Source organism: Mauremys reevesii, linkage group 2 (assembly GCF_016161935.1).
Source record: "Mauremys reevesii isolate NIE-2019 linkage group 2, ASM1616193v1, whole genome shotgun sequence".
Lineage (NCBI taxonomy): Eukaryota > Metazoa > Chordata > Testudines > Geoemydidae > Mauremys > Mauremys reevesii.
In genome coordinates, this window is record NC_052624.1 from 117,613,663 (window position 1) to 117,635,935 (window position 22,273).

At 42.6% G+C, this 22,273-nt stretch overlaps 1 protein-coding gene across 5 annotated transcripts in view; it reads right to left on the reverse strand.

The window, feature by feature from the left end:
• Window positions 1–22,273, reverse strand: part of CTNNAL1 (catenin alpha like 1) — a 156,055-nt gene that overhangs the window by 54,351 nt on the left and 79,431 nt on the right. For all 5 annotated transcript variants that reach the window (XM_039526467.1, XM_039526466.1, XM_039526463.1 and 2 more), the window contains exons 7-9: window positions 19,881–20,081; window positions 9,304–9,390; window positions 3,495–3,653 (exon numbers count right to left, since the gene is read on the reverse strand). In XM_039526467.1, the coding sequence (XP_039382401.1) occupies window positions 3,495–3,653; window positions 9,304–9,390; window positions 19,881–20,081 (447 nt within the window). The remainder of the gene's footprint in view (window positions 1–3,494; window positions 3,654–9,303; window positions 9,391–19,880; window positions 20,082–22,273) is intronic.

A 22,273-nucleotide genomic window follows, 5' to 3' on the forward strand; every position in this document is an offset into this window, starting at 1 on the left:
ATGTTCAAATTTTGGCTGGAGCCAGGGCTCTGGGACCCCGCGAGAAAGGAAGGTCCAGGAGCCCAGGTTCCAGCCTGAGCTAGAAAGTCTGCACTGCAATTTTATAGCCCAACAGATTGAACCCAAGTCAGCTGACCTGTACCAGCTAAGAGTGTTTTATTGAAGTCTAGGCATACCTTAAGAGGGGAGGGGAAAGAGAAAGCCAGATCAGGCTCCACACAGTAACCCCCCCAAGAGCCAGCACATGCTGCCGTCGCCGCCTCCTCCTCCTCCAAGGGTATCACATGGGGAAGGCATTCCCTCACACCCCAGAAGGGGAGCAGACAGAGAGCTGGGGGAGGGGCGTGTGATTCCTCCAGCAACAGCCCAAATTTAGCACATGGCTCCAGCAGCCCATTTTCCCCCCCGACATGCTGGGACAGCCGCCTTCTGCTTCCAGCTAAGTCTTCTGATGTTGCATGATGAGAGGGGACTGTTACAGTTGTAAAAATATATATATTAATTTATTTTTACATTTTTCCATATTTAAACCACTCACACCACATTAAAAACATTATACCTCTACCTCGATCTAACGCTGTCCTTGGGAGCCAAAAAATCTTAATGCATTATAGGTGAAACCATGTTATAATAATAATAATAGGAGATATACCAATCTCCTAGAACTGGAAGAGACCTTGAAAGGTCATCGAGTCCAGCCCCCTGCGTTCACTAGCAGGACCAATTTTTTTTGCCCCAGATCCCTAAGTGGCCTCCTCAAGGATTGAACTCACAACCCTGGGTTTAGCAGGCCAATGCTCAAACCACTGAGCTATCCCTTCCCCCTGTTATATTGAACTTGCTTTGATCCACCAGAATGCGCAGCCCCACCCCCCTGGAGCACTGCTTTACCACGTTATATATCCAAATTTGTGTTATATCGGGTGATGTTATATCGAGGTAGCAGTGTATTTAGTTACAAAGTCTAATATTTGAAAGTTAAAAAATTCCAGAATTTATGTTGGCTGTGAAACCTTAATTCTGAATCCTTGTGGGTATGCATTACGACACAGTCTTTAATTACTTGAGTAAATCCCCCCACCCCCAACAGGACCCCACCTCATTCATCACACAGGATGGAGAGCATTCAGAGAATGAACTAGGGTTGTACAGTGAATGAGGCTGTTCTCTGTAGAAGTTGTCAGGTGTGCAGAGAAAAAAGACAGGGGACTGCAGAAAGAGAAAAAATGGCCTTGCAGTTAAGGCAGGTGAATGTCGCACGTGAGAACTCAATTCTATCCCTGTCTATGCCAAAGAGACTTTCTGTATGATCAGGAGCAAGTCACAAATCAAAATATTGGCAGGTGGCCCCTACTGTGCATTCCTCATTTTCTGTGTGCCCAACTTGAGATTCCAGATTTGCACTAGTGCAGAGCACTAAGCTGCAACTGAAGTTAAATTGAAGCTATGGTGGCCACTCTGCATCTCTGCCAGTAGGAAGAGTGGTCTATAGGAATGAGAAAAGTGTTGTGAATTAGGGGGCTCACAAGTTCTAATCCTATCTCGGCCCGATTCAGTGTGACCTCTGGCAAATCTCCATATCAATTTTCCCCATCTGTAAAATGGTGTTGTTAATGCTCTCTTACTTCAGAAGAACTGCGTAAATAAATTCATTAATCTTTATGAGGCACTCAAAAACTACGATGAGCACCCTGAAAGAGACTATGAGGAATTATACTTATGTATTCACTGCAGGCTTTGGATAGTGTGCAGTAATTATGGCAGATGCCATACACTGAATGACAAGGATAAAAATATTGAACAGCTGTCTCATTACCAGAACACTGTTCAGCCTGTGACCTGACTGAGGCAGGGGATTGGTGGAAAATACATAGCCTTTAAGTACATGATCATATACTATCAGTGCAAATACACAAGGGGAAAGAATTAAGATTGTAAGTGTAACCTTAACCCTGGCATTTCCTAACTTTCAAATGCTTGACTATGTAACAAACATTCTTTCAATATGCGTTTTTTTCCAACGTAATAATGCTATTTGTGTTAATTTTTTTAAAAACAAAATTTACAGGATATGCAATACCAAGTTGAAATATGGTCCTCATGGTAATATTTCCTGATGGTTGTTTAAATTTCAAATGCAACAGTTTAAATACAAAAGCTCATGTAATACAGCATAAATTTATCTGAGCCAACATTCCCACTGAAGTCAATGGGAGCATAGAGTGTGCATCCCAGGACAGCATTTGTTCTTATGTTCTTAAAAGAAAACCAAAAGAAAGGAAAAAAACTCTACAATACTCATTTCTACACCGATATCATAGTGTACATTCACAGTTGAATAAATATGAAAGATTCAGAAACTTGGCAACTAAGAAATTCTGTAGGAAAAATTGTTGCACAAGAGTATTGCACGTTACTTATCCAAGTAATAGTCAGAGTATATAGTCCTCTGTAGCCATGTAAATAACATAACTATACTCAGAAAACAAATGTCTTTCAGCAAGAAACTTGATCAGTGATTACTAGTCACATGGAAAACTTCAATTTCAAAGTTTATCTCCTTTTGACTTATCTTTGAGCAAAACAGTGTCAAATTGATTTTAAAGCAGAAAAGAATTTTTCTGCCATATTCTGAGCAAAATGTATTAGTTTTTGAGCAAACATTAAAAAGCAACAACTCACTGAGAAGGAACAGAGAAAATGTCAGCCCAAAAGGAGAACTTCTGAGAAAGTTACAAACCCGTTTCACTTGCTTTATGATTGAAGTCCATATGTAATCCTAACTACAGTGTTCGCCATTTGCCAGCACAATTACTCTTATGCACTCTCACATGCACAGAGCTCTCTCTTTCAGTCTTGTATGTTTATTAGAAGCAGGATTAATCAAAATGCCACATTTGGAAGTTATCCCCAGTGCTTCAGACATAGATACAGCGAAAGCAGATGTTAAAGTGGAAATAAAAATAGAGTACTTACTTACTCTGTCTGTCTGTCTGTGCCCTTAAATTTAAGCTCCTGAATTTGTATTTAGGCATTTGCCTGATTTTAAGAAGGATGAGCACCTAAAATCTCCCACTGAAATCAATGGAAGCTTTTGGTTGGTTAGTATTCTTGAGAAAGTAGGCAAGTGTTTAAATCTGGATTTAAGAGCCTAATGTTAAGCTCCTATTTATGAAAAACTTGGCCCCGATATGCAGTCACAGAGGTCCCCCAAAATCAGGCATTGAGGTTCCTGTGCCCACAGCAAGGAGCAACAGGGACTGTGCAGGTGGGGCAGTGCATCCAATTCTATAACAGTGAACCCAAATGTTTGGTGCAGTGAGGAAGCTCATGCTTCACTCAGACACTATCTTCTAGAAGAATGTAGAGGCCAGTAGTGCCAGAGGTACATTCTACAGGTTAAAACATGAAAGACACTCTGACGAACAGTTCATTTAGACAGATTTTGGCACTTTTTATATTAAATCTATTTGAAAATAAAATTGTTAACTCACCTCAACAAGCTGCTCTTTCTGCTCTGATAGCTTACAAGTATATTCTGCTACAGCTTCTAGATTTCCTTCTACTCCTGTGATTTTTAATGCCTTCAAAACCATGTGATCTGCATGGTATCTTAGCAGGTCTGCTGCCAGTGATGTGGCTGCATGGTGAAGCTTCAGTAGCAGTAAGGAAAAGAAAAAATAAGCATTGAAAGATAAATAACGTGTGAAACTAATATACAATAAAAATAGTTTCGCGATAGTGGATTCAGCAGATCACCAAGAGGCAGGAATTTAAAAAAGAAAAAGCTTACTGGTACTAAGTTCAGAAGAAGTCTGCAAAGAATGTTTGCACCTCAGGGGATTTATTCTGAAACTTCTACTCAGATACGTAAACTAAAATCGACTCTACCCTCAAAAAAAGCTGCGTATTCAAGCCTTTTGGGGGCAGACAGAAAAGCAGTTGGGGAAGGCCAGGGTATAAGGTATTGCATTGCATCCCCCTGGCAATTACTGCAACTGGAATCAGCCCTCCTCTATACCAGTTGCATAAGGTACTGAGGCCACCAGCCCTGTGTGAACAAGGATCAGTGGTCCCTCTTCTTGCCCAAACCCAACATGACCTACTGATGGGGGAAGGCCTTTTCCACTGTATACTGTAGATACACAGGCAGAGCCAGATTAAGGCACAGACACTGGAAACAGTTCCTAGTATCCCAGCACCTGGACTCACAGGACATCAGAATCTCACCCTTAATATTGCAAAGAAAAGCTTGAAAATGTGACCAGGTTGTGATCTAACTTAAGACAAGACACAAATGAGTAAAATAATAGCCCACATCACCCTCTTCCACAGTGGGGGGAAAAAGCCACAGGAGTGGGGCTCAGGGGAGGAAATCCCATGAAAATTCCTCCATATAATCCCAGAAGCAGGGACAGGTCTCCCCAACATGTTATTGGGCCCACCTGGTAGATCCCTGGGGATCCCTGGGAAGTCAAGGCCATCTACTTAGAAGACCTGCAGCTCAGCACCAGCTGTGGCCCTATAACCCTCTTTCTCCAGCTGCCTGGCAACAGGAATCCACTGGCATCATAATACTAGGGACACTCCTGGCCATAGCTACAGTGTTGTCATTCTCATACTGAGAGTCTTGCAACAGTCCTAAAGCTCCGGTTGTGGAGTCAGCGGAGTTCATTAAAATCTCAATTAAAAAAAAAAAAAGTTTCCAGTCCTCATGATTACAGAGAGAAGGTTGGCCCAAGAGCACCCTAGAGCCTCAGAAATCAATGGTCAAAGACAAAACAATTACTTATAGTGCTATCAATTAATTGCAGTTAACTCATGGGATTAACTCAAAAAAATTAATCACGATTAAAAAATTAATCATGATTAATCAGTTTTAATCTCACAAACAATAGAACAGCAATTGAAATTTATTTAATATTTTGGATTTTTTCTACATTTTCATATATATTGTATTGTGTTGTAACTGACATCGAAATGTATATTTTTATTACAAATATTTGCACTGTAAAAATGATAAAAGAAATACTATTTTTCAATTCAGCTCATACAAGTACTGTAGTGCAAGCTCTGAAAGTGCAACGTACAAATGTAGATTTTTTGTTTGTTTGTTACACAGATGCACTCAAAAACAAAACAATGTAAAATTTCAGAGTCTACAAGTCCACTCAGTCCTACTTATCATTCAGCCAATCGCTAAGACAAACACGGCTTATGAATGCGTATAAAGAGGGAGAGGTGGGACACAGCCCCTCCCCCCAACAGAGGGAGCTGGAACATGCTGCAGCCGCGCTGCCTAGTCTGGCCCGCCGGAGCAGGCTGCAGCCGTGCTGCCCAGCCTGCCGGAGCAGCTCCAGCCAGGCCAGAGACATCCTCCCCTGGCCCTCCCCAGATAAGGTGGGAAGGGATGGGATGGGATAAAAGTCTGGTTTTCATTTTTGCCTTTTGATTAGTGCCTTCACAAACTTACTACAGTACTTCTGCCTACCTAAATTCCTGCTATGTTTTCAATCAACTGTAGTATTCTTCATTTCACATTGTAAACTCTTAGGTAATGTTGCCCAGTGCTATTAAATATTGCTATGTTTTAACCCAGAGCTGGGTTCATTGCAGTGATTAATAAAATGATTCTTGCAAATATATTGATTGTATCACAGGAGGGACTGGCAGCATAATTTTGGCAGCGTGCCATAATCTCTAAACATTCTAAGGGTAGGCCCACACTACTACTGTACTAAGCAGCTAACTTTAAATAAAAGGCATGTCCTTGGCCCCAAAGCAATCTCCCTACTGAGTTTATAAAGTGGTATTTAAACAACGGAGGTATTATAGCTTCTTAAAATTGAATCTTTCATAATGAAAATTGTAAGGCAACCTAAATATAGGGGTTGCTGCAAGATTTTGGAACCCTCAGAAGCAGAATTAGCTTGGCTCCTGATGGATCAATTTAGAGAGGCAGGGGATGTGGGAGAGTGAGACAGGATAGACTTCTCAGCCACACCCAGGACCCAGAACCTGGCCCCAGAGGACCAATCCCCTTCACCACTTCACAGGTGCAGGATAAGAAGCCCTGGAGCCCAAACAGCTGGGAACCAAGACTGCATGGGTTAGACTCACCTCTACTGAGAGGTGTTAATAGTTCTATAACCTTCACGAACCCTTGCTTAAGGAAGGCTTCATTCCCCACAGAGAGCCACAAAAGCTGGGAATGTAGAATGCAGATTTTTAATATGTCAAACCCAATGGCACCCAGTTAGCTCCACTGCCTCTCAAATAATCTGCCATATCTTTGACCTTGGCTACACTGTCAATAAAGCAGGGCTTCTCATGCACCCATTGGGTAAGTGTATTATATATCCTCTTCTAGTGTTTGGTTTACAGAGGATAACTATTCTGCTGCTGCCAGTTAATTTAGTAAGTCTTCAAACTTAAGCGGTAGAAGTCTGTGTTGCAGTGTTGAGAGGTTCAGGGTTCAAACTGTTGACATTACATTTGTACAAAACAGACTTTGTTTTTAATTTTCTTTTTTTTTTTTTAGGACTAACAATGGAAATGATATTAAAAAATGACATTATTTAAGATTGCAAAGTCAAGCACTTCCTATGCAAATTAAATCCGGCCCGTTTATGCATATGTATTATGAGCTGGTGTTAACTGCATGATCACATACTATTTTCAGTGCACAGGATGGATGGCTGCCAGGGAATAAGTCAGAATTGTGTGCAGAACAAGTCCCTACCCCGTTTACTCTAGAAGTAGGCAGGTATGTACAGAATGAGATAGGTGTCCTGTGGTTAAAACAGGTGAATGTCGCAAAAAAGAACTATTCTATTGTTGTCTCTGCCACAGACTTCCTTATGATGAGCAAGTCACATCAAAACGTTGGCAGGTAGCTACTAACTGTGTTCCTCATTTTCTGGATGCCCAGCTTGACACGCCTGGGGTGTGTTGAGCAGTCTGTTGCAAATGAAGTCAAACTGAAGCTGTGTATGCTTAACAGAATGGAGGGATGAGGAAAGGAATGAGAGTCCGTCGGTCCAGAGTTCAAATTAGGGTTCTGCTAATGACTTGCAGCACAACCTCTACTCCTGGGGGGAATTACGTGCCCAAAAGTTAAAAATTCTGTGCACAATATTTTAAAATGCAGCAAAATTCTGCATATTTTATTTGTCAAAACAAAACAAAATAATCATTGCCAGTTTCATTTTGGTAATTTATTTTAAAATATCTGTCCGCAAATATGTCTAACAATACAGACAAAAAAATTCAGAAAATGTTTTTTGACAAATAAGATTCTTTACTAAACTTTGAGAATTAATTTAAACTACAATACAGAAACTTATTTCTTGCACCCCTCAGAAGCAGTGCAAACGCTTGGAGGGAGTTAGGGGTAACAGAAGAGCTGAGGGAGAGGGAAGGAGCCTGGGAATGAACCTGGAGGGTTCTTGGGTGTGGGTGGGAGAAGCATGGAACAGGTTTTTTGAGGGGGAGGGGATTGTTAGGGAGCTGGGGACCCTCCCCCACACAGACTCCTAGCCTCTGCCATTCAGTTAGGAATATCTGCCCCTGTCCTCGTGTGGCCCCGCAGCCCCCGTCCTCATGTGGCCATATTCTGTGGAGAAAAAAAAATCTGCAGGAGACATGAATTCTGCATGTGCAAAGTGGTGCAGAATTCCCCCAGGAGTAAACTTCAGGCAAGTCACTTTGTCTGTTTCTCCAACTGTAAAATAGGAACAATAATTCTCGTATCACCCAGGGAGTTGAGAAGATAAGTTCCTTAATATGTTTGTGAGGCACTCGGATACTAGAGTGATGAACACCATAAAAAAGACCATAAGGAAATCACTAATTCTGTATTCAGTGCAGAATTTGAATTGTGTGCAGTAAACAACGCATAAGGCCATCCACTGAATAAGGATAAACCAGAATACCAAATAGCTGCCTCATTCACTGAGCAACATCCACCCTGTGCACTGAATGAGGCACAGTTTCCATGGGGGAAAATAAAACAGCACATGATCACTAATTAAAGACTGAATCATCATACATATGCACACAAAGATCAAATTGACATTTCAAAATCAACCTAAATTCTGACACTTCTAACGTTCAAGATCTTGACTTAGCACCTAAAAAGCTATTTTAAGCAGTTTTTGTACGTAATATTTAGAGTGCTTTTGAATTCTTCAGGATAAAAATGTGCAAGATGTCAGATACTACTATGAATAATTGCAGTTCCTACAATAATCTTGGTAAATAATTAACTTCTAGTTTTTTTAGGCTGCATTTTAACAATATCTATTCATAGATTCATAGACTCTAGGACTGGAAGGGACCTCGAGAGGTCGAGTACAGTCCCCTGCTCTCATGGCAGGACCAAATACTGTCTAGACCATCCCTGATTGTAGCAAGATACCTGAAAAAATGTTTTTGTAAGGCACATATTTAATATATTTCATAGTGAAAATAAGTAAGTTTTCTTTTCAATTGCAATAGGTAAAATGCAAAGAAATTGCAAAAGCCATTTATTCAGTTTTCACAACTACATGTGGATACAGCAACAATTACCGGTTAACATAACTCCTGGTTTCTTAAAAATCCTGTGAAGAAAGTACTACCTTTTTATACAGTAAACTTGGATGTATGCATAGCTCTGATTAAAGAGCAAAATTTGGCACTAAATTGGCAGATTATATAGTGTTGTTGTAGCTGTGTTGGACCCAGGATATGAGACACACAAGGTAGATGAGGCAATATCTTTTACTGGGCCAACTTCTGTTGGTGGAAGGTACAAGCTTCCGAGCTACACAGAGCTCTTCTTCGGGTTTCGGGAAGGAAGCAGAGTGTCTGAGATAAACGTAAATTGGGAAAGATGCCAGTCCACTAAAAGATATTACCTCACCTCTCTGTGGATTATATATATGCATTTGAAAATGTACTACTTGTTCCTGCTCCCTATGAAGTTTTTAATTGACTTCTACAGCAGCACTGGCTCCATTGGGAAATTCACTGAAGATCAGATCCTGTAACACTTACTTACACAAACAGTCCTTACTCCTCGAAGTGTCCTACTGTTTTTTGCTCACTTGAGTAAGTGCTGCAGGATAAGATTCTATGATACTACCTACAAGCATAAAGTTAAGACTATCAAAGTGTTCAGCTGAGTCAACAGAACAATGTATAGCATGTAATGTGATGTTTATGCCTTTGCAGAGTCAGGGCCTTATTTTGCATTACACATGTGAAAATAAAGGAGATTCAAAATCTCCCTCAGACTGTGTTTATATAAGCTGTACTTACTTCTCTTTTGAGTTCATTCATACACTGGCATGTTTTTAGTATGGCTACTTCCAAGTCTTCTGCGATATCCTTTGTTTTCTGGCTTTGCTGCAAAGAAAAGACAATCAAACATTTTAAAAAAAAATACCCCAACTGATGTACAAATTATGCCAGCCAGTGTTAATGCAGTAATTCAGTTTTAAGTACATTTTCTTTAAAAAAAAAATATAAAGAATTCATTATTACTACTACTACATTTATTTATTCATCACTGAATCAAGAATCTACACAAAACAATTAATGATGCCAGACCATTAACTTTATTTTTATTCAACAAGGATTTTTCAGTTTTGAACAGTGTCCTTTTTGAGAAAAGAGGGCTTTTTTATTTAGTATCAGCTATCAAATCTTTATGCCTGAACCATCCTGTTAAGCTAGCTAAAGCTATTCCAGTTTTTAAAAGCCCATGAGTAGATTTTATAAAAAACCTCACTATTTAAAAAAAAGAGTAATTCATCAAATTAATGATGTTTGTCATTTAAATTCAAGAGGTTTACTTAATAAATAATAGAATAAAACTTTTTCTATGCCCTACAAATTTTAACTGTTCCTGTAACATAAGAACTGTTGCTATGAATCTTTCATTCAATTTATACAAAACAATGCTTTCATGATTGGAATTTGTGTATATTTGCAAAACAAGACAACCTACACAAAAGAGGTGAAGGAGGATGTATATTGAAAAAAAGGTAGGGGCTAAAAAGTTTCTCTTTCTCCAAAACTTGATGGAAGGAAAAATTATCTTAATTAAGAGCATCAACACAAGATGGATGTGGTCAGATTTAAACCTTATATTGATTCACTCTCTAACAGCTACAAACAGATGAACAACACAGATTCTGGATTGTGTGTGGCATAATTTCTTTTTAAAAAGGAATAGCTGCTGATAATGATGATGTATCTTTTAAAACACAACATCTTAAACCAATATTCCTGATTGTTCAGTGTCTCTTGAATTCCTTTATACTTTCTTTCAATTGCCTTCTCCAGAAATGCACTCCATAATAACAGGCAAAAAATTACATTAAAATTGAGTTTGTAATATTTTTGGGGGGGATAATTACAATATTCTTGTAATGTTTTTATTCTTATGTTCTGATATGTTCTCTCCAATTTAGCTCCTGGTTAAGGCAATTTTTTGTCAGTCAGAATGTGACACTTTGGCTCAACTGAAAAGAAAGTCTTGGGAATGTCTAAACTCCTATAGTACTGGGTGGATTTGCAGTACCGAGGGAGGTGTCTGTTTCAACAAGTCACTTTAATTAGAAGTTGTCAGTACTGATAATATTGAGTGCTTTGGAGGTAACCAAGTGTCATGAAATGGCAGTTTAGACTTCTGTGATACCAAGGGAGTCATATGTCTAGGTTCTGAAGGTTACATACCAATAAAGTCTGTTGGTGTGAGCTTCTTGGAAGCAGAATGTTTCTCTCAGCTATCACGATCATGTTTAGATGGTACTGAGGATGTTTTAGGTACGAAAGTACACTTGGTACCATGGCTCTTAGAAGTACTACCAATAACCACAAGGAGCCTGGAACCTCAGTAGGACCCAGCATGGGACCTCAGCACTCAGACAGTTGACTTTTGCAAAGACCAAGACTTTTTCCTAAAGTGGACTCTTTATGAGGAGAAATAAAACTCCTTTTTTTAGTGGCCTTCCCAGAACCTTCTGATGCCTTTTCCCACAAAGGCTGGGGCAAACACAGTGCTGAGGTGATTGGGGCACTATGTTCACTCAGAGGCTGATGTACAAGGGTTGGGGAGGGGGCCTGGATCTGAGGGAAGGCAAAAACAACATTACATCATAAGTAAGGCTACATTTATGGAGGACCTCCGTGACATTCTCTGCTTCAGCCCCAAGGGCTGTGGGACACTGGAGCTGGCAGCCAATGGGGCGATGGCAGGGTTCCAGCGACAGACAAAAGCAGTGACAGGCGGTCCCCTGCAAGGCTCCAGCAACAGGTCACAGACTCCTGAGGGGGCCCTCCTCAGAGTTTCAGCAACGGGCAACAGCCTTGTGGAGGGTGCGAGGGAGGAGCAGGATGCCTCGGGCGAGTGGCTGGGTGTGTTCCATTTTCTCTTTGGGAAACATCGTCATCCTCCAGCTTCCAGCCACCACGGGCAGAAGGGGAACCCCACATTTCCCAACCACTAAGCGGGGAGAAACCAAGGAGCTGCAAAAGCAGAAGTCACAGACAGGACATGGCTTCCATGAATTTTTGTTTAGTGTCCATGACATGTCCATAACTTTTACTAAAAATAACCATGACAAAATCTTAGCCTTAATCATAAGGATCTCACACTTTTGCCCAGCTCTACTCTTAAAGTCTGAGCAAATATTGCACTTCTGTGGAACGTGCATGTCCCCCAAACAACTAATGCATTGGGAATGTCTGTCTCTGACTGGGATAGAGTCTCGGCAGGTGAGTCAATGCTTAAATCCTAGAGATCCTGGCATATTCCTGCAACGTACGCAACACTGAGGGAAACCTCTCCATATGGGGAACCAGGAGAAGGAATAAACAAAAATGAGAAATTATGAAAGAAAACGTAACACCAATAACCACATTAAAACTACAACTAAGAATTGCAAAGTTAAACTTGAACAATAATAAAAGTTGGCATGCTAGATCTCAGACAAGGTAGTTGAGAAGGAACCCAAGAAGCCCTGTATGTCCTTAGTAGAAGGCATGAAGGTGAGAAGGGTACATGCATGGGCTGAGCAGGTGCCGCTACCAAAAATCTCTGATCCAAGGTGTATGCATGCCTCAAGTGGAGCACCCATAGGGACACTACTCAAACAAGAATCTTCCTTTCTTCTTCAAGTACTGGTCCTTACGGAGATTCATAGAATCATAGAATATCAGGGTTGGAAGGGACCTCAGGAGGTCATCTAGTCCAACCCCCTGCTCAAAGCAGGACCAATCCCCAGATAGATTTTTGCCCCAGATCCCTAAATGGCCCCCTCAAGGATTGAACTCACAACCCTGGGTTTAGCAGGCCAATGCTCAAACCACTGAGTTATCCCTCCTTCACCGTAGGTGACTCCCAAGCAGTGTTTATTGAGGAGGCAGGTGCAAGGAAGTGCTCTGTACCACAGTTCATAGGATCACTGAACCAAAGGAGGCATCTTCAGCTAAGGCTTGAATCAGGGCATTGTGCCTGGTAAACATGTGAAAGGAGCCTTAGATTGCTCCTCTACGGGTCTCAGGGAGTGGGATTCCTTGCAGGGAAGCTCATTCCATGAAGGGAGCTTAAGTTCTGGTGGAATGAGCCCTGACAGACTGAGAAGGAGGGGCTTCTGCAAGCTCATGGCAGAGGAAGATGCAGTGGAAATCCATTCAGTGAGTCTTTGGGAAGATATTGGCTCTTTTTTCATCCTCTCAGCAATGGAAATTGTGATAGATCCAGGCCAGCTGGGAACAGCAGAGTAGTAGAAGGGAGATATACTGGCCACTGGATAAGCAGTTTTCTGTTCCCTGAGCAACCAGGGCAGGGGCTGCTCCAGGCTAATGAGAACACCTGACTCCAATTAACTTGCTAAGAGTCAGGTGAGACTGTTAAGCAGCTGACTCTAATTAAGGCCCCTCTGATGCTATAAAAGGGCTCATTCCAGTCAGGCCAGAGGAGAGGAAGTGTGTGCGAGGAACTGGGAGCAAGAGGCGTGCAAGAAGCTGAGAGTTAGTAGGCATACTGCTGGAGGACTGAGGAGTACAAGTGTTATCAGACATCAGGAGGAAGGTCCGGTGGTGAGAACAAAGAAGGGGTTGGGAGGAGGCCACGGGGAAGTAGCCCAGGGAGTTGTAGCTGTTGCGCAACTGTACCAGGAGGCACTCTAGACAGCTGCAGTCCGCAGGGCTGGGATCCGGAGTAGAGGGCGGGTCCGGGTTCCCCCCAAAACTCCCAACTCCTGATCAAACACAGGAGGAATTGACCTGGACTGTGGCGTCTACCAGAGGGGAAGGTCTCTGGACAGTTTCCCAACCCACAGGGTGAATCTGTGAGGCGAGCAAATCCGCCAATAAGCACAGGACCCACCAAGGTAGAGGAGGAACTTTGTCACAAAATGGATAACCACAAAGATCTTCTAAAGGGCCTTGCCTTGTCCAGGTAGAAGGCCAGAGCTCTACATTATTGTTTCCCCCTCTCTCCTGGAGGGGGCGATAGCTGTTAGGAAGGCCATTTACATCGATAAAAGTAACAGGGTACAGGAAGCCAAGGGATCTAGTGGCAGGGTCCTATGCTGCAAAAGCATCAGGTTCAAATCTTGATACTGATACGAACGTTCTGACAATGTCTGTTAAGAACATTGCTGGTATAGGGTGGGTGAAAATTAAGCAGTTCACCACCACAGGATGAAAGGCTAAATGTACCCATAACGAACTAATGGACAGGCCTGATGACGAAGTAGAGGAGAGGAGATTGTCCAGGACAAGAGGAAATCCAGACTCCTCCAGAGGTAAAGCATGCATTTGGCTCTACAGGAAGAGCTGCTTGCATTTGGTAACATAACACTTTCTTGTAGAAGGTTTCTTACTATTGGGAAGGATGGATTGAACCTACTCTGAGAAGAATCTCTAAACTTGTTGCACATCCAAAAACCAGGCTGCCAGATGGACGGATGGTTTGTCCTCCCTTTGCTCTGTGACAGCAGGTCCGGAAATGACTGCAGGTGAACGCACAGATGGGAGGCTATCTGCACAGCCATCGTGAACCAGAACTGTCATGGCCACCATGGCGCGATTAAAGTCACTGTCGCCTTGTCCCACTTGATCTTTTAGAGGGTGCCACCACAGCCATGACTTTTGTAAAAACCACTGTCCAAGACAAGAGGACATAGCAGTGTATAATACCAGGCAAATGTGTCAGACAGCATTGCAACTGTTGCATGATTGAATTCCTGCCCTCCCCGCAAAAAAACCAACCAAACAAAAAAAAAAAAAAAAAAAACCCTTCCCCATCCCTATTCAGGGACACTTCTCGTGAGAGGATTCTCAGCAAGGAGCTGGACTCTTTAGTCCAGTTAGGGGCAATAGAGCCTGTACCTCCTTGTCAGAGGAGTGGGTGGAAGAGCTTTTACTCCAAATACTTTCTAATTGGCTGAAGACCCATCCTAGACCCCAGGCAGCTGAATATTTTCATCTGCCACTCAGGATTCAGGATGATTTTACCCAAGCTACTATAATCCCCTCTCTGAATGAATGCAGGTGACTGGTATGCGGCTCTCAGTTTGAAGTATGTCTATTTCCATATAGCTACCATCCAGCACTGAGGAAATTCTTGCATTTCACTGTGGGCTTAAAGCATTTCCAGTATGAGGTTTTACTCTGGCCATTTGAAGAATGTCTTTGTCATTATGAATAACAGGAAACCCTCTACAAGAAAGTGTTGTGCTGCCAAATGGAAGCAGTTCTCCCTATGGCGCGAGATACATAATTTGCCTCTGGAGAAGTTTGGATTTCCTCTTGTCTTGGACAATGGTGGCCTTAGTGCTGTGTGGTATGGCCGGTGCAAATGGCAAGTGATCCTTTCTAACTACGACTAAACTAACTAATACAAAAACTAATTTACATGTCAAAGTTTGGGCTAATGTTTGAGGGCTACAGATATAGGAGGGCTCTGTCTCAGATCACAGGCAATAGAAAGGCTCTGGAAATCAGAGAGGAACTCAACAGGAGCAGAAATTTGTCAGGAACTTCCCAGGAGAGGGATGTGTGTCACTTATCCCAGGGAAAGTAAGCCCTGCAGGAGGAGATAATTTGAGGGATATGAGCTGGGGAGAGGAAAGATGCTCCAGACACATTAAAGTCATTACAAGAGCCTGGTCAGCGTGGATCTCGTTGGAAATGTAGGCCTTCTGGTGGGTGAGCTGAGGCAGGGACCGAGGTCGCGGCAAAGGAGACCTGCGACTGCGATCCGGTGCCCGAGGGTGTTCCGCGAGTCTTTGCTGCTGCACTCGTGGACTTGCTTTTCAGTGCCGAGGGCGGGGCTGCCTCAGTCCCCTAGCGTGGCACCTGCGGAGCCAGTCAGCTTTGCTCTTTAGCCGCCGGAACCACTTCAGGCCCTGAAGGCCCCACTGTGGGCTGGGAGCTCCTGCCACTGCCCGGTGTGGTGGGTGGGTCCCTGACCAGGGTTGAGGGTCTGAGCACTGCAATATCCCCTTGAAGACCCAAAGCAGGCACATGGCCTGACATAGGTCCTTTGCCCATAGGCCCTCAGTCCTTTGGCGCCAAAGGGCTCCACTTCTTCAGCTGCTTTCTGGCCACCAGTGAAGGGGAGCGGTGCTGGGCCGAGTCCGGTGCTAGTGGCGTACTCAGCACACGGTCAGCGGTGGTGGGCTCCGGTACAGGACAAAGAGCCGATTCCATTAGGAGAGCCCTCAAGTGGATAGCCCGCTCCTTCTGGGTACGAGGGCGAAAGTTTTTACAAATACGACACTTGTCCTTCCTCAGGCTTTCTCCCAGACACTTGATACAACTGTCGTGTGGATCACTGATGGGCATCGGTCTGCTGCATGTCAAACACGACTTAAAGCTGGGTGAGTGGGGCATGCCGTGCCTACGGTGAAGTCCCAGACAGGACTCTAACGGCTAACTAACAGCTATACTCAACAGCTACTTAGGCAACACTATCAACAAACTAAGGCACGAAGTCCATTGTGGACAAGAAGAAACCTCTAGCCTTTGCTACGCAAGGAAAGGCACTCGGACTAACCACCATGGGCAGTAAGAAGGAACTGAGAGGGCAGAGGGCCAGTGGCGCCTGATATAGCCCTGCATGGGAGCACTACTCCAGAGGCTGCCACAGCTGGCCCTAAGAATACCACTAAGGCAGAAAGCTCCAGCAACTGTGCGCACACACACACCTAAAATAGAATTGACATGAGCAAGTACTCAAAGAATTTTAAAACAAAACCAAGAGGAGAGATTCTGATCTCATCATGTGACTTCATGATCTGGAGTAAGGGCCTAGAAAGCACATGCCTTAATCCAGCCCTGAAAGGGGCAAATACCGGATGGAATGTACTTCATCTCCCATATTTTATGGGAAATCAGTACTGTCAGACACAGGACCCGAGTCCCTTCTGCCCAGATATACAATGGATCCTAAACGCAAAATCCATTAAACTGAACCCCATAAAGCCATCCCTTACTGGAGTCAAGAGGAAGAATGGAGACTGAGGGAGAAAGTCTAAGAAATATCCCTTCCGTAGGGTATACAAAGCATCTTTGTCCTGTACAAATAAAATCTTAGGAACTGAAGCTTTCTAAACTGCTGTCAGGCTTTAGTGATTACTAGTAGAGTGCTAGTAAAGCTTTATCTTGCTTAGGATTCCCCAGAAGCACCTGCAAAAGGACTTTAAACATGAAGCAATAGAGGAAAGAAGAAAGATCTTTTATGCTGTTGCCCCAGGACAGAGGCATTTAAACCTGCATTTTCCTGAGGCTCAGAATGCTTACCCAAATCTGTGGCTCAACTGACTACTGCCAGCAAAAGAACTGCCACCTCTCAGCTGTTGTCTGGAACAAGAAAAGTACTAGAGGTACAGCATAAACCCTCAAACAACCCAATTAACTGAATTATAAATCTGTATACATAATCTACACCATGGCCCAAGCTCCAGTGCCTGGGCTCCTGAATCAGGTGGGTTCTAGAAATGGACAGTAGCCTAATACGTCTCCTAGCTACCACAGTGCAGAAGAAACAAGATGACAACCTTGCTGAATCACAAGTAATATCAAAGATTACGGTTTTGGGATTTTTTTAATCTTATGCAGAGTTTAAGGAAGGAAGAACAGTTGAAGATTCCTGAAAGGTCTGTGACTCTCTTAAGAACCTCTGGTATCAAGGACTTTGTTGAATATGTAGTTACTATTAAACAGTACCTGGGACTGCTGGTTTTAAGGGACAGTGTGGTACACTGGACAGCAGCCAGATCTGTCTCTTAGCTATGACAAAGGAGGGAGTTAAATGAAAATCTTTTAATGTCACAAGCAGTTCTGCAGAGTACTGTTAGTAAACATAGACCCTCTTCATGTGTCCTAGCGTTCTCCCTACAGTACTGTACAGGGCAGTAACTCTTCAGGAGAGAAACTGGAGGAGAAATAAAGCAGGAAATGGCTACTCACAGAGCTGCACATACTGTGCCTTAAAAGGGAAAGAGCCAACAGTGGCATCCATTTCAGGCATTAAGCATGGCCTGTGGAGGATATTGCTAACATATCATTTTAGCAGGGATCTACCATTCAGAATTAATGTTTCCTAATAATATTGACAGAAGATGGTAAAATCCCTTTTCATATTTTTCCTTTTAAAAGCATCCTTACTAGGCAAGTCTTCTCATGAGCAGGCTGTCTCCTCAACACCTAATTGATTCATATGAGACAATTAAACTCCTTGACTATCAGCAAGTGATTATGTAACTTATAAGCTCATTAAACTCCACTACTACTGAACTAAGAACAGGAACAACTAAGAACTCCTGGCTGCAGACTCTGAATCACCCAGACAGGAGACAGAGGAATGAGGCCTCTCCTTCCTCAGCATATGAGACCTTTAAAATTCCCCTTCAGAGGCTCATATCTCTTTCAAGACTCTTTTTCTGGGAGGACATCCTGAAGAGGACAGAGTGCATTCAGATGGGTTACACCCATTTGAGGAGGCGGGGACCTATTGTCTGAAACCTATGGAGTCACAAGGGTGGCAGCAGGCAGGGAATAACCATCACCAGTGAGGGCTCTTCCCAACCACAGTTCCCACAGAAACAATAATGAGAGGGTCAATGATTGCAACACAGCCATGAGAGGAGCATCTCATTAAGAAAAATGAACATCTCTGGGCAGACAAGCACCCAGAGAGGACCATACTGGGAGCTGGGGTTTCCGGTGTAGAATGAAGAACTACCAGACTCAGGACCAGAGTGGAGGTTATGAGTGTTGGGTTTGATGGCTTAGCAAGATCACAAATACAGAGAGGATGCCCTTTGGCCAGAGTCAGGCTATATTCCCTACAGCAAGCACCTTTGTCCATCTTTGCAATGGACAGTGCTCCACTTGCTGCAGGGACCCAAATGGTCACTCATCTCCAATAATGGATGGTCACACACAGCCATCTTTGGACAATATATTATGCTTGCATTCAAGATGCATTGTTTTGGCCATACCATTAACTCCACAGCTAGTACACACTGCTACTGGGGAGGAGATGAGAAAGAGAAGAACAGTAAGGAATACAGGTTTGTTATCAAAACCCAAGTCTACAAATTATATCCTCAAGCTCAGAGCAAAGCTGCTGTGAAGAGCTGGTCCACGTGGCACAGAAGCAGCAACACTGGGGCTGTGTTGCAGTTACCAGATTATATAGGAAGAGTTTAGGGGGAACCAATATGTTTAGCCAGTTAGCTACTTTTGTAGCATCTGTGGGCATGATAATCATCAGTTCCAGACTCAAGAATTCTGGGTATAAGATAAAGTACTTGATAGACAGTTATGTTACAAGTGACTCTCTTTCTGTAATGTTGCTTGTGTATTCTTCGACATGAGTCACATATGATCTGAGTACGAGTCACATATGATCCTTGTTCAAAAGCTTTAAATATCAGTCCATAATTTTTTTTTAAAAGTAAACAGTAAGTAAGGTTTTTAACTGGACTACAGATTAACCCAATATTTTCCAAAGTGTGGGACACTCTGCCTGGGAAAGCACAGAGGAGCCAACTGGGGAAACCCAGGCCTCTCAATTATTCTCCAAAGTCTCAGCTTCCATTAAAAACATCAGTTTCTACCTGTTAAAATTAGGAAGAAAACCTTGAAAATGTGACCCAAATATGAGTGCAATGTCTGCCCATTTGAGCGCACACTCATTCTGAGTAACTTTCAACATTACATCAGGGGGGCTGATAGGACTGCACAATTGTTTTCATATTCCTGAAAGGGAATTTAGCTTTCAAAAGTTTTGAATGTTCTGGATTAGCCTGCACACTGAGTTTCAGTGAAACAAATAAAAATGACCACCTATACCAATTTTAAACCTCCACAAGGAGCAAATTATTTTTGAACACTCAAAATACTGGAAAAGTAGGACACATGATTAAGTGTCCCATTAGTATATTTTAAATTTAAAATATTCCACTGACTACTACTTTTGTTTTTAATTAAAAAGCTGATAATTCTTCTCTCTTCCAAAAAAAAAAGAGAGTAAATAATTATCTCATTACTCAACAGTAATTCTTTTAATCAAGTAAGGAGCAACAACTGGCTCTGAAAAGAATGCCCTGCAATTGTTCACCACAAGGATGGTGGCCAGAATTCAGAGCATTAGGGGGGCAGAGAAGCAGATAGACTAAAACAATGGAAAACTAAAATATCCTCAAGTCTGCAAGAGTGATGTAGAGACTGGGGTAGAGGTCGTTATAATGAACTGCTTTTTGATATATTATATACGTTCTGTTTTCTTAAACCAAAAAAGAGAGTCTAAACAGCATATTTTTCTTTCCAAAGTATAGATGAAAAGATTTACTTTGCTAAAAAGCTCTTACAGCTTGCATCCACACTGAAACCAGCTGCTCTAGTTCCATTTTAGCCTGCTTGGACTGCTCCAAGATGCGTTCTCTGTGCTCATGGCTGGTGTAGGCAGAATCAGTAAAATCTTCTGTGAGTTCCAGAATGAGTTCCAGCATTGTTGAAAGATTCTCCTTAGAGAGAAAATAAAGATTCTCCCGAAGACCTTCCACCTTATTCTGTAAAAGGATAAAATTCAATTCTCTATGAATCATTCATGTAAATACAGATAGCGGATGTATCATGCATTTTTCCCCACCCTTCAGCTTTTCTTTAGCCTATTGTTAGCACTTTCTGCCAATGAAAAATTATTTTACCCACCCGCAGCCATCCATTTTGTTTCTTCACCTACTAGCACCATTAACAACATAATTTATGTCTCACCACTGAAACAAACAGCAAAGTTAAGCATATTTCAATATTTCTGTACTATAATAGTTCTGCAGTGAATACTAAGATAAACCCAATCTAATGACTGTTGCTAAACAATGTGGTATTCAAGTTTTGTTTGGTCTTTTACACATCCTCCTGCATTCAAAATGTTTATAAAAAATGTACATATAGTGGATATTCTTGGGCAGCTGCATCATGGGAATTTTGACCAAATTTTAGGTGCAGGGATATGGAAAAAAGAGTAGCACAATCTCCAGGGAATGGATATATCAGATAAGATCAAAGTCAGGATGCAAAGGGCCAGCCTCTCCCCTGATTGCCAACCTCAGGAATAAATCTTGGGCAGGACAGACTGTCAAATGTTCAGCTAAGACATCCGTTTAATCAGAAACATGTTCTCGGTGGGATGTGATATCCAATGGAATTTTAGAAGAGCAAGATTAAATGAGCAGAAGAGATGATTTTGGATTAGAACAGTTTCTTCAAAATGACAGTTTGCTCTTTTACACTCTTCCCACAGAAGGGTGATGTTTTTAGTGTGTAGATTTTAAAATGTTAAAAGTTTAATTACCAATTATCAACTAGGAGCTTCCTTAGTTCACCTCTTAATGACTTATTTTAGGGAAATGCTGGCTGAGACATTATGGGTACATCTACACAGCACACTAAGCCCAGACCTGTGTGACCCAGGCCTGCATTTGGCATTTCCACGTCTGCCCTTGAACATCCACAATGCATTGGAAACGCAGGCCTCACAGCCATGCTGGTGCATCCATACTACAATAAGCAGACAAGTCACAACTTCAGCTTTTGTAGGTTTGTGGGCTATTGCGCTCTTGCCAGCTGTAGTTGCTCTAGGGCTTGGTTCACAGAGGGTTGTGGGAGAACTTGTCTGTCTGTCCCATGGGAGTTAATTGAGAGTGTTTTGGGTGGTTTTACCCCAAGAACACATCCTGCCAACCCATTTTGTGTCTGTATACTCCCAGCAGCCAGAGCAGATAGGGGTACTGTCATTCCAGCGGCAACTCAGCTGATGCTGCTCATGCCTTTTGCCTTAGTCGCAGATTTCCTCTATGTATACCAGTGCTTCTGGAGCAGGGATTGGTTGGATCACATTGTCACGTGGACATGGGAATGACCAGCAGTAGGTCCTGAACTTTCGCATGAAGAAGCAGATGTTCCTGGAGGTTTGTGATAAGCCTTCCCTACCTTCCAGCACCAGGACACCCATATAACGGAGGTCATGCTGGTCCAAACAGAGATCGCTATAGCCATATGTATGGTGGCTACCCCAGACTGCTATAGTTTGGAATTGGCAAATCAATTGTGAGGGTTGTTGTGGCAGAGGTTTCTGGGCAAAGGATGTACCCAAAGTTGATGGGCATTACAAATGTTCCTGAAATAATTGCTGGCTTTCAGTGAATGAGTTTTCCAATCTGTGCCAGAACCACAGAGGGACTCATGCCTATAAATTATACACTGAAAGCATGAGTACATAAACCACAAAGGTACTACTGCATCGTTATGCAGGCCCTGGTCAACCAAGGGGGCAGATTCATGGACATTAATGTCCGACACACTGGCAGGGTGCATGATGCCAGGGTGTTCCAGAGATCAAGACTTTACCTTCATGGAGAAGCTGGGACATTATTCCCACTGAATGACATTCTGATAAATGGAGTCACTGTCCCTACTGTTATTCTAGGAGATCCCACTTACCTGTTGCCATGGCTTATGAAACCATATCCTCATTTCAAAGGACCTAGCAAAAGAAGGTTCAGCTATACACTCAGTAGCTGTAGGAAGGTCCTGGAATAGGACGTTAACATCGTTGACTTGCTGCTTTATTCACACTCTACACTGTTCTGCTGTCCAACTGATCTCCAACACTGCCATCCGCTTGGATACAGTTTCGTAGACATGATCATTTCTTGTGCTCTTGATGAAGTTGAACGTTTTGCTCACCTTGCACCAGAGT